At 39.1% G+C, this 14097-nt stretch overlaps 1 protein-coding gene across 2 annotated transcripts in view; it reads left to right on the top strand.

Moving 5' to 3' along the window:
* The window catches only part of LOC143742430 (uncharacterized), a 53711-nt gene that overhangs the window by 12998 nt on the left and 26616 nt on the right, over positions 1–14097 (top strand). For both annotated transcript variants that reach the window (XM_077235281.1, XM_077235282.1), the window contains exon 3: positions 6057–7001. In XM_077235281.1, coding sequence (XP_077091396.1) covers positions 6057–7001 — 945 coding nt within the window. The remainder of the gene's footprint in view (positions 1–6056; positions 7002–14097) is intronic.

Raw genomic sequence — 14097 nt, 5'->3', positions numbered from 1 at the left:
CAAAGTTGTGCTAGTTTCAGAAGCGGAGCCGCATGCAAAGTAACAAAACATGCTGAGCCAGAGTTAGAGTTGAGCCGGATACTCGGCTGAAACGAGTATCCGGTACGGATAAAGCACTTTTGCCGAGTACGAGTATAATACGAGTAATACGAGTCAATATCTGTGCTCGGATTGAATAAAAATCCTCATTGGGTAGCTGACTGTGTCTGCGTTCTGTGATAGACTAGTCACAACGCCCCTCCCCTACACGCATACAGATTTGATTTATTGTGCTGCTGTGTCCCGCTCTGCTCACTCACACACAGAACACTCTCTCCCTCTGTCTCTCCCTCAGTCACTCAGGTTCGCGGGTCTTTTTTCCGTTAACGTTTAGGGTTTCTTCAGCTTCAGGTTTGTTTTTTACTTCGGTTTGTAGTACACTTACTTATTAACCAGTAGAGTTCTGGTAAACGTGGGGTTTGTTCAGACGTGGTGCTTGGTAGAATGCGACTCGCGTTGCGTCTCTGCCAGTCGGAGTTTTTTTTTTTTTTTAAACCGTTTGTTTTACTTCATGCACTGAGTGTCTGACACTTTATGCTGGATTTCATTAAAAAAAATAAAGGAAGTAGTGGTATAAAACTATATTACAAATGAATTAGCTAGCAACACAGACACACACTCTCTCTCTCTCTCTCTCTCTGCCGGTCATCTGAGTTTTTTTTTTAAACCGTCTGCTGGCTCTAACCAGTTTTTTTTTACTTCACGCACTGAGTGACACTTTCTTGCTGTATTTTATAAATAAAATAAAGGTAGTTGTGTTATAAATAATATTACAAATTAAGCTGCTACACTCACAAAAACACAAACACCCCCCCCCCCCCCCTCTCATGATCAGTGATACAGAATAATGAGTAAATAGTTTTCTAATCAGCAATAAATAACAATTTCTGAACAACCCATATCAATTGCATGCTTAAAATACCATACCGGTTAAAGCCCCGCCCATTTCAAGACAACCTGACCCACTTCCGGGTTAAATCCCGCCCATTTCCGGGTTAGGCCCCGCCCAGTCCGAGTACAGATACAGATACAGATAATTCATATGGTTAACAGATACAGATACAGATACAGATAATGCTGTACTCGCTCATCCCTAGCCAGAGTGAAACCTGATCGCTGAACAAAGAAGGGTGGCATGGCATATTTTCTGCTTTTTTTTCTCTTTTGGCCAAAAGATGAATAATTCAATCCAACCCATAATTATCGGCAGGTGAATTAAATATTTCGGTGCATCCCTATATTCTATGTAATGTTACTTTGTTGTTAATTTTATTCCTAAATTACAAATCATTCACATATTTTTAAATACAAAATGGTTCCAAGCACTTTGTTTTATGATCTGTACTGACAATGATTATTTTTTATTTTGTTTATAAATGGGGTAAGGTAATATTACAAACTCAGGGCCTGAATTTCGTTTTGGAAAATAGGGGGGAAATCCCCCTGTAGGTGATTCTTATGGGGGGGATTTTTTAATTTGAGGGGGGAGTTTTTTTTTTTAGACAATTTTAAAAAAATACCTCCAGCTAAATGTTTGCTCACTCATTGTATTTGTGTTTTTACAATGGGGTCATTTTTTTTAGTTTACACAACAAAAGGAAGCTTGATTTCAATATTTGAATTAAATTGAAATAAAGTAGCACAAATAAATGCATGAAATAAAGAAAGTTTAGGTCTAACACTAGTATTCAGAAATACTACCGAAACGGAAAAAAGTAATCAAATGTAAAATAACACGAAATAGTCTTTTAGTCCTGTGTAATTTGAATACATAGGCTATTAATCCTGATTCCTTACAATTAATGCTATCTTTTGTTGTTTTATACAATAATGACAGACACATTTTAGGCTACTCTCTCTTTAAGAGCTAGTGCACGGATCCATTAAGGGGCTGTTCACATGTTGCGTGTAAAACGCAGTCCGCGCCACTTTCTCCTCTTTTAAAAAGGGCTCCCTGTTGCTAAGCAATCATGAGCCATGTTCTCCATGAAGACGAAAAAGTTTCAGCAAAGGATGAGTGCGCAAAAGACGTAACGTGAACGGCCAATACTGTTTTCATTATAGTGTCACATGCATTTTATTTTGTATTATTTTTATTTAAGACATAACCGATTGTGTTTGAGAGGATACTCCCCAAGACCGGAATTTAGACAATATTGTGTGCTTTTGACTGTTAAAGCGCTATAATTCGCGAAAAAGACCTCAGTTTTGTTACTCACAAGCTGTTTATGTGTTTTAAAATCGCTTGAATCTTTAAATAGTTAAGACTTAAAAAGACGTACAAATTATAAACCTTTTTGACGATGCAATGGCCCGATTGTGCAAGTGACATTTCAAATGTCCCTACTCCTGAAATGCGAGAGTCTAGAATCACCGCCTGCAGCTGCAGCGCGATTGGCTTGCCTTGTGCAACACATTTTGAGAGACAGAAGACACGGCATTGGCTGAATCACTCACGTTGTTTGTGAAATTACGTCTCGCAGAAAGTTTTAAAGTGACTGATTTGATCTTAAAATCTGTTAGGTTAAATTTACTCATACATCCTAGGCCTACATGCTAGATTGAATGAATGTTTGCGGGAATTTCCCGCATTATAAACGCAAGACCTGCGGGAATGATTAAAATGATGCGCAATACCCGCACAGAAATTTCAGCCATGAAAACTGTTACTATGCATTTATTTTGGATTTATTGTTAGAACGGGGCTTGCAGTTTACTTGGGTAAGGTACTTTGTACTGTGTGTGATGATTGTGTTTGTCCTTCACCACCAATGACAATTTTGACCAACGAAAAACCCTGGCTAAGATGGGGTATATAGTCTAAATGTTGTTGGTTTTGATGCTTAAAATGTTTTTGTTAAATATTTTGATGTCTTTTGCTTTGCGCCATTAACCCATTTGTGCCGGATGCTGCGCGCCGCAACATTACATCTACCGCCGGTTACTGTGTTGCGCAACTCTGAACCTCCTGCCGGCTGCTGCGTGGCGCAGCATTTTGTATTAGTCATGCTTTTCATGACACGTGCAGCATAGAACGCACTGTCATTGGTTCTAATACACATGAGGTGGGTCTTGTTGATTGTTTAAAGACCACGTGACCACCCAAATGTACTGTGGTTTGCTGAAAATCACGCCAATCAATCAGACATACACGTGCATTTGTTTTGGATTTTTTTCGGAGACACAAGCGGGAAAATGGCAACGACAGAGGAGGATTTTGACAGCGAGGGCAGTGACATTGAGTTAGAAGATAGTGAGGAGTTTGAGAGGGAGGAGGTGGTAGAAGATGATTACATGCCGGATGATCCTTTGGATAGAGCACAGGAGTGGGATTTGTGGGACACCGAAGGAGAGGAGGAGGATGGCTTTTACGGATTCCAGATAGATTGGAGAACCGAAGGTTACCAGCAACGCAAGGCGAAGCAGTTCACCCGCAAACCGGGGGTGAAACAGCCGATCCCCGCGGATGCTAGCCCCCTTGATGTCTTTTCACGTATTTTTACCGATGAGCTTTGGGACATGTTGGTGACGGAAACTAATAGATATGCCGAACAGATGCGCGGTCAGACCCCCACCAACTCGAAGTGGAACCCTGTCTCCAAAACGGAGATGAAGACATTTGTCGGGCTGTGTCTAGCCTTCGGTATTTTGAAGCTGCCTGCACGCAGGGATTTCTGGAGGCAGACAAAATGGTTGTACCAGACCAACGTCCCCAAGGCCATGGCAAGGGACCGCCTCGACATGATCTGGAGGTAATGATTTGTGTTTTGTTTTCTTTTTTATAATGAATAACTACCATAATAAATAATAATAAAATAATTGCATAGTGAATAAGTAGCATAATAAATAATAATACAATAATGGCATAATGAATAAATAGCATAATAAATAATAATACAATAATTACATAGTGAATAAATAGCATAATAAATAATAATACAATAATTGCATAATAAATAAATAGCATAATAAATAATAATACAATAATGGCATAATGAATAAATAGCATAATAAATAATAATACAATAATTGCATAATGAATAAATAGCATAATAAATAATAATGCAATAATGGCATAATGAATAAATAGCATAATAAATAATAATGCAATAATGGCATAATGAATAAATAGCATAATGAATAATACAATAATGGTATAATGAATAAATAGCATAATAAATAATAAAACAATGGCATAATGAATAAATAGCATAATAAATAATAATACAATAATGGCATAATGAATCAATAGCATAATAAATAATACAATAATGGCATAATGAATAAATAGCATAATAAATGGTCATATAATTATGGCATAAGGAATAAGTAACAATAAATATAAACACTATAAATATATACAAATAACATAATACGTATAAATAAATAAAAACAATGATGGCAAAAAATTTTCAGATATCTCCATCTCCAAGATAACATGGACTCTGCCGTGGACAAAACGGACAAGCTCTGGAAGATACGACAGTGGATGGACCTCCTCCTGGTTAGATTCCAGGCGCTCTATGAAGTCAATGGCTTCGTGACCGTGGATGAGTCCATGGTGAAGTTCAAGGGACGCCTGGGCTTCCGGCAGTACCTCCCCATGAAGCCGGTGAAGTGGGGAATAAAGGTGTGGGTCATGGCGGAGAGCAAAACAGGCTACGTCACCCATTTTCAGGTGTACACGGGTGCCATTCAGGGTAAGACGGAGAAAGAACTGGCTCACCGGATAGTGTCAGACCTGGTGACCCCTTATTACGGGTCCAACCTATCCGTTTACATGGACAACTTTTACACCAGTGTGAAGTTGATGGTGGACCTCAAGGTCAGGGGGGTGCAAGCCTGTGGAACGGTGCGTGCCAACAGGAAGGACCTCCCCAAGAATAAGCAGCTCACAAAGAAGACTGAGTTGAACAAGCATGAGTTCAATGTGGCGCAGCGGGATGAATTGACCTTCTGCGTCTGGCAAGACACCAAGACTGTGATGGTCCTCTCCAACTACCATGACCCGACCGCTCATGGGTTAGTGAGGAGGAAGGCCAATGGTCAACGTCAGACGGATGTTCGGGTGCCAGCATGCCTTGCTGACTATCAGCAACATATGAAAGGAGTTGATCTTCTGGACCAGATGGTGGGGTACTACCAGATCCATCATCGGTCTACGAAGTGGTGGAGGAGACTGTTCTTTTACTTTGTTACGGTGGCGTGCTACAATGCCTTTGTGGCTGCTAAGTCTGTTGGAGGAGCCAAGTGGAAGTACAGGAGGGGCGGCTACAAGGACTGGCTGGAGGATCTGACCCAGGAGCTGATCGTCCCTGTCACTGCGAGAAGTGCTCCTAATGTACTCCCCACCAGCCCAACTGGAGCTTCTGCTGAGCATGACCTTGTCCAGATCAACAACAAGAGGAAGACCTGCAGGGAGTGTTCTCTGAAGCACTGCAGCACCAACGTGCGTCCTGGGTCAACTCTGATGGGGTGCAGGCAGTGTAACCTTCCTCTGCATCGCGAATGCTTCATGTACCACGTCGTTCGCCACAAATGATTTGATCTGACCATGTGCGTACGTGTGTCAGTCACTGAGACTGTTCCCAGTTCTACCTCAGGACTTCCCCTCCTCTCTCTCATAACAAGATGCCTTGTTCAGTGTGTTGGGATGTTTAAAATATTATTTGTTATATTTTATATAATTTATTTGTATTTTTTTTCTTCCCCATATGAATTTGAGATGTTTTAGAAAAATGTGTTGTTATGTTAGTGCTAAGGGAGCATGTTTAAATAAAAGCTGTGATTGTTACCTTTAAAATGTATTTTATTTCATGTTTCTAAGTGCTACAGAGGCTTAGATATCAAGGTTTTGGTAGACGTTGCCCATTCTTATTATTTTTTCAGAAAACTGTCAGGAGATAAGGATATTTATCCTAGAAGAACATAGGTTTTTAAAGGCGTTTTTAGCAGGCGTTTTATGAGCAAATGGGTTAAACTGGTGTCAACTTGTATTTGTATTTTTTTTATCTTAGATCTGATGGCGCTGAAAGAGGAGAGTTCTAAGGAAATGGAAGAGAAAGATCATGATTTCATAACTGGAAAAAAATCTACACAGATTGAAAGGACCTCACGAAAAAAAGCTAAAAAACACGCCTGCCAACAGTGCGGAAAGAGTTTTGATCACCGTGGACCCCTTAGAGTCCACATAAGAACTCACACTGGGGAGAAACCGTTCACCTGCAAACAATGTAAAAGGAGTTTCAATGAATCAGGAAGTCTTAAAATTCACATGAGAATTCACACTGGAGAGAAGCCTTACACCTGTCAACAATGTGGAAAGAGTTTCGCTCAAAAAGGAAACTTAACAAACCACATGAGAATTCACACTGTAGACAACCTTTTCAACTGCCAACAGTGTGGAAAGAGGTTCTGTGAAAAGGGAAGCCTTAAAATTCACATGAGGATTCACACTAAAGATATCTCATTCACTTGCCAACAGTGTGGAAGGAGTTTCACTCAAAAAGGAAACCTTAAAAAGCACATAAGAATTCACACCGGAGAAAAGCCTTATACCTGCAGACTCTGTGGGAAGAGCTTCACACGGGAACTAGGCCTTAGGTATCACATGCAAATTCACACTGGAGAAAAGCCGTTCAAATGTTGTAGGTGTGGAAAGAGTTTCACACGTAAAGTGACCCTTGAGGACCACATGAGAAGTCACACTGGAGAGAAGCCGTTCACATGTGTTCAGTGTGGGAAAAGTTTCGTAGGAAGACAAAACCTTAATAAGCACATGAGGATTCACTCAAGAGAGAACTATTTTAAATGTCATCAGTGCGGAAGTAGTTTCGGAGACATGAATCGCCTTAAGAATCATGTAATAACTCACTCTGGAGAAAAGCCTTTCATGTGCAATCACTGTGGAAAGAGTTTTAAAAATAAAGGAAGGCTTAAAACTCACATGAGACTTTACAATGGTAAGAGGCCTTTCACATGTCTTCAGCGTGGGAAAAGTTTCACAAATCTAAGAGACATGAAACGTAATTTCCAAATTCCCTCTGGAGGAAAGAAATTGGATTGTGATCAGTGTAATAAAAAATTTATTTTGCCATTACACTTACAGATACACCTGAAAAGTCACACAAATTTGAGACCGTATTTGTGTTCTTTGTGTGGAAAGAGTTTCAAATGGTTTAGCAATTTAAAATGGCACCAGAAAATTCGTATCTGTGTGAAATTCAGGCTACGTTCAAGCCGTAGATGAATGTGGGCCAAATCAGATTTTCTTCTCAATGTTAATTAGAATATAATTATTCTTCCGACGGGGCGTCTATGGCAGCCCATTGACCCGTTTGTGGGAAAGTTGTTTTTGGTTTGACATTCTGATAGAGGACAGTCCCAACATTAAATACACCAATTTTGGTGTCTCTAACTCATTGCCTCTAGCGCCACCACCTGTCTAAAATTTCACTTTTATTATGCAAATAACTTTGAACCGTAAGGCTAATCAACAAAATTATTTCGATTAAAGGGGTGGTTTACTGCTTTTTTTCTTTACATGACTGTGTTTATGGGGTGCAATATAACATGTCTTCGTGTTTTTGTTGTTGTTTTTTTAAGCCTTATTTTTCATAAATTTCACCTTTGTTGTAAGCCGCTTTCTCCTCTGTCATTTGAACGACCGGTTGACTTCCTGATTCTATGAAACCACTCCCTCAGAAACAGGCAATGGGCTGAGATTGGTTAGTTGGGCCCCTGTGTTGCAATTGGCTAAACTGCGTGGCGGAAACTTAACGCCCATTACCTTTACAGGTAGGGCTGGTCCGAATACCATTTTTTGAGCTTTGAAGCTTCGGTAGTAATGAACATCAAATATTCGAAGCTTCGGAATCTCTATAGCCTATGTCTGTCTGTCCGTTGCATTTTGATTATTTCGAGAACCGTTCATCCAAACGACTTCACAAGGGAGTGCAGTGTCGTATTTGGTGCAATATAGATAGACAGGCGAGACGCGACACGTTCAGAATTTATAAACTACAGAACAGCGCGAGCCGAATGCGCGCGCACCTCACGCGAGCAGAGCTTATATGCTCCGAGAATGGACACTGCACTAGTGATATAAAACACACACAGGTCTGTTAACTTAAGCAATATTTTTAATAAGGTACTCTAATATTTTCTCACTAACAAATTACTGACAAAGTAGGGTAGATTTAAATAAAGAAGTGGCGCGCCTCACGCATGCAGGGCTTATATGCTCCGAGAACGGACACTGCCCTAGTGATATAACACACACACACACACATCCTTGTTTTTGTTACTTTGTGAGGCCCCATGACTGGGACATCACTTGTGGGGTCCACCCTTTCTAGAAGAGGTACGCCTCTTAAAAAAATCAGGCAAGATCACAACACATTCATAAATACATATCTAATTTGATATTCTCAAATTTAATAACTTTTGCACAAGACCTGACTGGGCTGTCACATGTGGGGTCCCAAACTGGTTTACCTTCCTTGTGGGTCCCCCAACACACACTTCAAGTTTTACCTACTTCATGAGGCCATGCCTTTACTAATCAGTAGTTGTGGGGCCCTTTGCACATTGTCTTTCAGTTGAATAAAAATCTATATCCTTTACTTCACAGTATCACTCCTCACACACATACATATTAATGTATATCTACAGGTTTATACACGCTATTTTGTGGGACATTTCTCTCTAGATGTTAAAATTAGGCAAGATCAGTAAAACAAACTTATTTATTGAGAATACACAGGGCTAGAATTAGAGAGGATTTTAGTGTGCCTAAATAATCTTGTACTGTACAACAGTGGTTCTCAACCTCTCCAGCTGGGACCCCTTGATAGGCCATGTTTCTGTTTTAACCCAGAAATGGCACACCAGATTCAATTAATTAAAGGCTTAATGAGTAGTTGACTAATTGCTTAATTGACTAATTCCTGTTGGGGCTCCCTGCAGGAGAAGGTTGAGAACCACTGTTGTACACACAGACACTAATGTAATATTCTTGCTCTACCGGTTTGATTATGTGCAAAGATACAAGTTCTGATGGAACATTGGTCTCAGACATAATTGGTGTCTTTTACCAACCAACACCAATGAACCATAGTTGTCTCAGTTACATACTAACTTTGCCCTGTGAAATATTAAAGGGGTGGTAAAACACGATTTCACTTTTCTAACTTTAGCTAGTGTGAAATGTTGCTGTTTCAGCATAAACAACATCTGCAAAGTTACAGCCCTCAAAGTTCAAAGCAAAGGGAGATATTTGCTTTTAAAGAAATCAGTATCTAAGGACTACAGTAAACGGCCGGTAGGGACTACAGGACATTCCTCCAGGGTTGCTGACGTCAGTAACCCCACTAAACCCCTCCTCCGAGAATACTAAATAAGGGGTCAAGGCCATTTTATATTGCTTTGGAGAAGAGTTGTTGTAGTAGGCTGAAGTGTTATTTCCGCAATGCCGTCGAAACGCTGTTATTTTATTCCGGATTGCAGGTTCAATTTGTTCAGCCTTCCTAGGGACGAGGGAGTTAGGGATCAATGGTTAATTTATTTGTAACTCAGTCCCTCATAATTATTACCCAAATCTCGCTCTCTGTGCTGCAAATTTTACGGAGGAAAGCTTTCAATCTTCGCGAGCTCAATGCAGGATTCGCACACCGGCTTGTCCTGAAAGATGGAGCAGTTCCAACTTTAAGAACAGAACCTGTTGTTTACGGGCCACAACCTGTAAGTATGATTTATTTTTCGTCGATGTGTTTTCCTGCAATAGTTCGTATTGTTAATTGTACGTTGTAGCAAGAAAGTAAACAAATGACAATACTGTTTGGCTCTGCTGGTTTGTTAAATGCTCATTCATACTTAACGTTATCTGACAAACACCTAACGTTACAAACTTTTTTTTAATCTCAACAGCGAACTTGGAATTAGTGTAAATTATTCTTTGATTAGAGCTTTTATGTTTATCTACAGGCTTGTTTATCTACAGGCATGCTAAACATGGTTCTGTGTTTGATTTGGCAGCCGATGTTTAGTGTTCGTTTTGGGTTAATAGTTCTGTCGACAGATATTTGGCTACAATCGTTCTAAAAATACAAAAGTAACGGTGGCGTAAAGTCAGTAACGATCACTATAGATCCGCAGTCTTTACTCAAAAAAATCCCTTTGAGGACTGTAGTATAATTTGTTAGACCGATTATATGAAATTCTTGTTTATGAAGCTTATTTTTCGTAATACTATAATAATTAGTACAATTAAATAACAGCGTATCTAAAAAGTAATGAGACAACAACAAAAAACAAACCTTTCTGAAACGTCGTTTAACAGCCGTTCTTGAACAGGTTCTGCTCGATCATCTTCACTAGCATTCTCTGGGTCCGATTCGGGCTCAAATTGGTATGGTTTTATTTAGTGTGGCTTAATAACAGTGGCTCAATCTTAAGTTTATTAAGCGACGTGAATACTTTTTGTTCGCAAAAACAAACTCAAATAACGACTTTATTTCAACTATTAATTTCCTTCTCAGTGGGCCTCGAGTGAGTTCACTAGTGTAACAGCGCAGCGCTTCTGTTGTTGTACGTCACACGCATCACACACATGACCAGCGTCGGCCAATAGTGAGCCTACGTGTGACGTAGCACTACGCAATCACACTACGCTAACTGACTAGAGACCAACAAATAAAATAAAGAAATAAAGTCGCTATTTTTGTTTGTTTTTGCGCACAAAAAGTATTCTCGTCGCTTGATAAACTTAAGATTGAGCCACTGTAGTCACTTGGACTATTTTAACGATGTCTTTAATAACTTTGAGGCCAGCAAGATTCAATCCCTTAAGAAGCATATGGAGGAGTGATCCAGCTCTCAGATTTAATAAAAAATATCTTAATTCGTGTTCAAGAAATTACAGTGGCTGTAGCATTTCTATCGTACAGAAGAAACCAAATATTAAAGATTAAGTTGACATCTGAATTCAATGTTTTTATGTAATGTACATAAGTTATGTTTATATTAGTTTATATCATTTATTGTACATGGTGTATTTAACAGCGTCGTTCAATAAAACCCATATTATTACTTTGATACTTTATTTGGACAATTAATTATTGCTTGTTATTATACGTTTATGTATCACTTTACAATAAGGTTCATTAGTTAACATTAGTTCATGTATTAACCAACATGAACTAACAATGAACAATACATTTGTAACTATTTATTAATCTTTGTTAATGTTAGCTTCATTTTTTGAAATCATGTTAGTTCACAGTACATTAATGTTAACAAATACAACATTTGATTTTAATAATACATTAGTAAATGTTGAAATTAATATTAACTATGATTTATAAATGCTGTAGAAGTATTGGTCATTCTTAGTATACTAACTAAGGTAGTTCACTAATGTTAACTAATTAACCATATTGTAAAGCGTTACCTATTTGTATTTTTAAGTCAATTTAAAGGCTGTTGTTCACTTGGATCTATTTTTATTACCACAATTTTTTATCCGATTAATCGATGGAATAATCAGTAGAATACTGGGACAACTCCCATGCAGTGATTTAAAGCCACAACAGGTGAATTCAGTACTATGGCCAGCTTCGCAGCCTTAGGAATCACAAACAATTCAGTAGGCTGTGAAGCTGTTTCAAAGTTCCGCGCCCTGTAAACTTGCGACATCTGTGGCATTGTGTGATTAAACTGCACATTTTTAGAGTGGCCTTTTATTGTGGCCAGCCTAAGGCACACCTGTGCAATAATCATGCATTCTAATCAGCATCTTGATACGCCACACCTGTGAGGTGGATGGATTGTCTCGGTAAAGGAGAAGTGCTCACAAAGACAGATTTGTGAACAATATTTGAGAGAAATAGGCCTTTTGTGTACATTGAAAAAGTTGTAGATCTTTAAGTTCAGCTCATGATAAATGGGGGTAAAAACAAAAGTTTTACGTTTATATTTTTGTTCAGTGTAGTTATTTTCAACACTGTGCTTCCTGTGAATTATACCTGCAGCTCAGGGGCATCGTATAAAATTGTATCTGCATTGGGATTTCAATGTGACACCTTCTTACTCCCAAGTGCTCACTGACCTCTCACAGACTAAACAACCAATCAGTAACTCATTACAATGTAACACTGTCGCTCATAAGCCGATGACGACCTAAATTGACAGGAAAACACTCGTCTATAACTGTAGACGGTAAAAAAACAAGCTGGAATCTGAAGAATTAGTTGACTGAAGAATCAACAACTACTAGATTTCTATACTCAATGACCTGATATCCTAAATCACGACCAATTGACATGAAAAATAATCCACAACTGAATGACCTGAAATCCTAAACTATGACTCAATGGCCTGATATCCTAAAACAAGAATCAATGACCTGATATCCTAAATCACGACTCGGTGAACTGATATTGCCTTTGATCATACAAAACTGGAATAAATTGAGTGCATCATGCATTTTGGAACTACATCAAACTTTATCATCTCATAAAATTTAATAAGAGCAAAAGTGTTTCATAAGATAATATATTTGGTAAAATGCAAAAAACTTCATAAAAATGTTTGTCTTTCTTTTCTCGGTGTCACTAGTCTCTCGTTCTGTGTATCCCTTGTGTCCAAGATACTGTAGCTGCTAATGTTCAATCTCACTCCCTCTCCTACTATAAAACTGACCCCGTCTCTCTGAATCCTTTACCTTTAGAACTAAAAAGGCTGATTTCAAAACCAACATTTTGCCCAGATGTTGAAAGCATTCACTATGGGAAAACATTTAAAATTACCTAATATCTGACCATTTTACATTTAGCCATTTACAACTTTATACTTTGAATGTACTTTACACTTGCAGCTCAGGAACGTAACTCAAATAACTTTTCTTTGCAGAGCAGATATCCGGTTTTTGATGTAAAATTTAATAGCCAGCCAGTCCCTCCGTTTTAGGGCTTCCGGCTCAGATTTGAGGCACAAATCGCAAGCAGCCTTTCCTGGAACTCGACAGGATTCAATGAAGTGCATCATGTGTTTTTCAACTGCATCAACCTCCACCTTCTGACAATTATTTTTCTTGACTGGTTTGCGACCTAAATGAGAATGAAATTACTTGAAAGCAGGACAAATGTATAAAGTTTTGCTAGCATTCTCACAACCCATTAACCAAACCCATAAATAAATCACCTGCCAAAACAGTTCCTTTAAAGACCCACTCCGATGAAAATAATTTTTTTCTAGGTGTTAACATGTTCTTGTGGCATTTTCTGATGTTAGAGGACATATCTTGAGACAAATAAGCTCAAAGTTGTATTTCTGAGTATTTCTACATTCAAATGGCTGTGAATCAGTAGCAGACGCTAAAATGCCGGCTAAAATAGACTGGAGTTGTGACGTAGTAACTCCACTGGGCGGGGACACAAGCTCATACTCTCCTCCGCCCCACTCAGGTTCTGAGGAGTAGAGAAGTAGAGGAGTAAATTGTTTTTGAAGCCGGATGCAGTGCCTTCCATCAAGACACCATCAACTGGACAGCCTGTGTCTTTACCGAAAAGTTTTTTTTTTCTGTCGGGAGTAGACATGTGCCGGTATTCGGTAATGCGATAAATCGCGGTAATGAATATGCACGATATTGTTATCGCGGGGACTTCGAAATACCGTGAAAAATAATAGATCCGAATTTAGATTTTTAGAACGCGCATCAGCTTATTTTCCATCAACCGCTTAAAAAACAATGCGTATATGCTGCGCAAAACACATGTGCACTTTGATGTAAACAATCCCCACATCACATGTATAAGCACTGTGTGCATGCAGTGCGCACTCTAGTCTAATGTAAACAATCCTCACATGGAGAAGAAGCACGGCGGAAGGAGGAACGCTGCCGACTATTTATCCCCCGCATGGCTGCCAACTCTCACGCATTCAGCTTGAGACTCACGCAATTGACACTTTCACACGGTCTCGCGCCACACATCCATTTTCTCACCCAGAGAAAAATCGCGGAGCAAAGAGGACACTGACACCGACAGACTAGACAGAGCA

The sequence above is a fragment of the Siphateles boraxobius genome, unplaced genomic scaffold, assembly GCF_051911475.1.
Source record: "Siphateles boraxobius isolate OS27281-9 unplaced genomic scaffold, OSU_SipBor_1 19, whole genome shotgun sequence".
NCBI lineage: Eukaryota > Metazoa > Chordata > Actinopteri > Cypriniformes > Leuciscidae > Siphateles > Siphateles boraxobius.
Note: the sequence above shows the minus strand (reverse complement) of the source record. Positions and strands in the feature narration are given on the sequence as shown.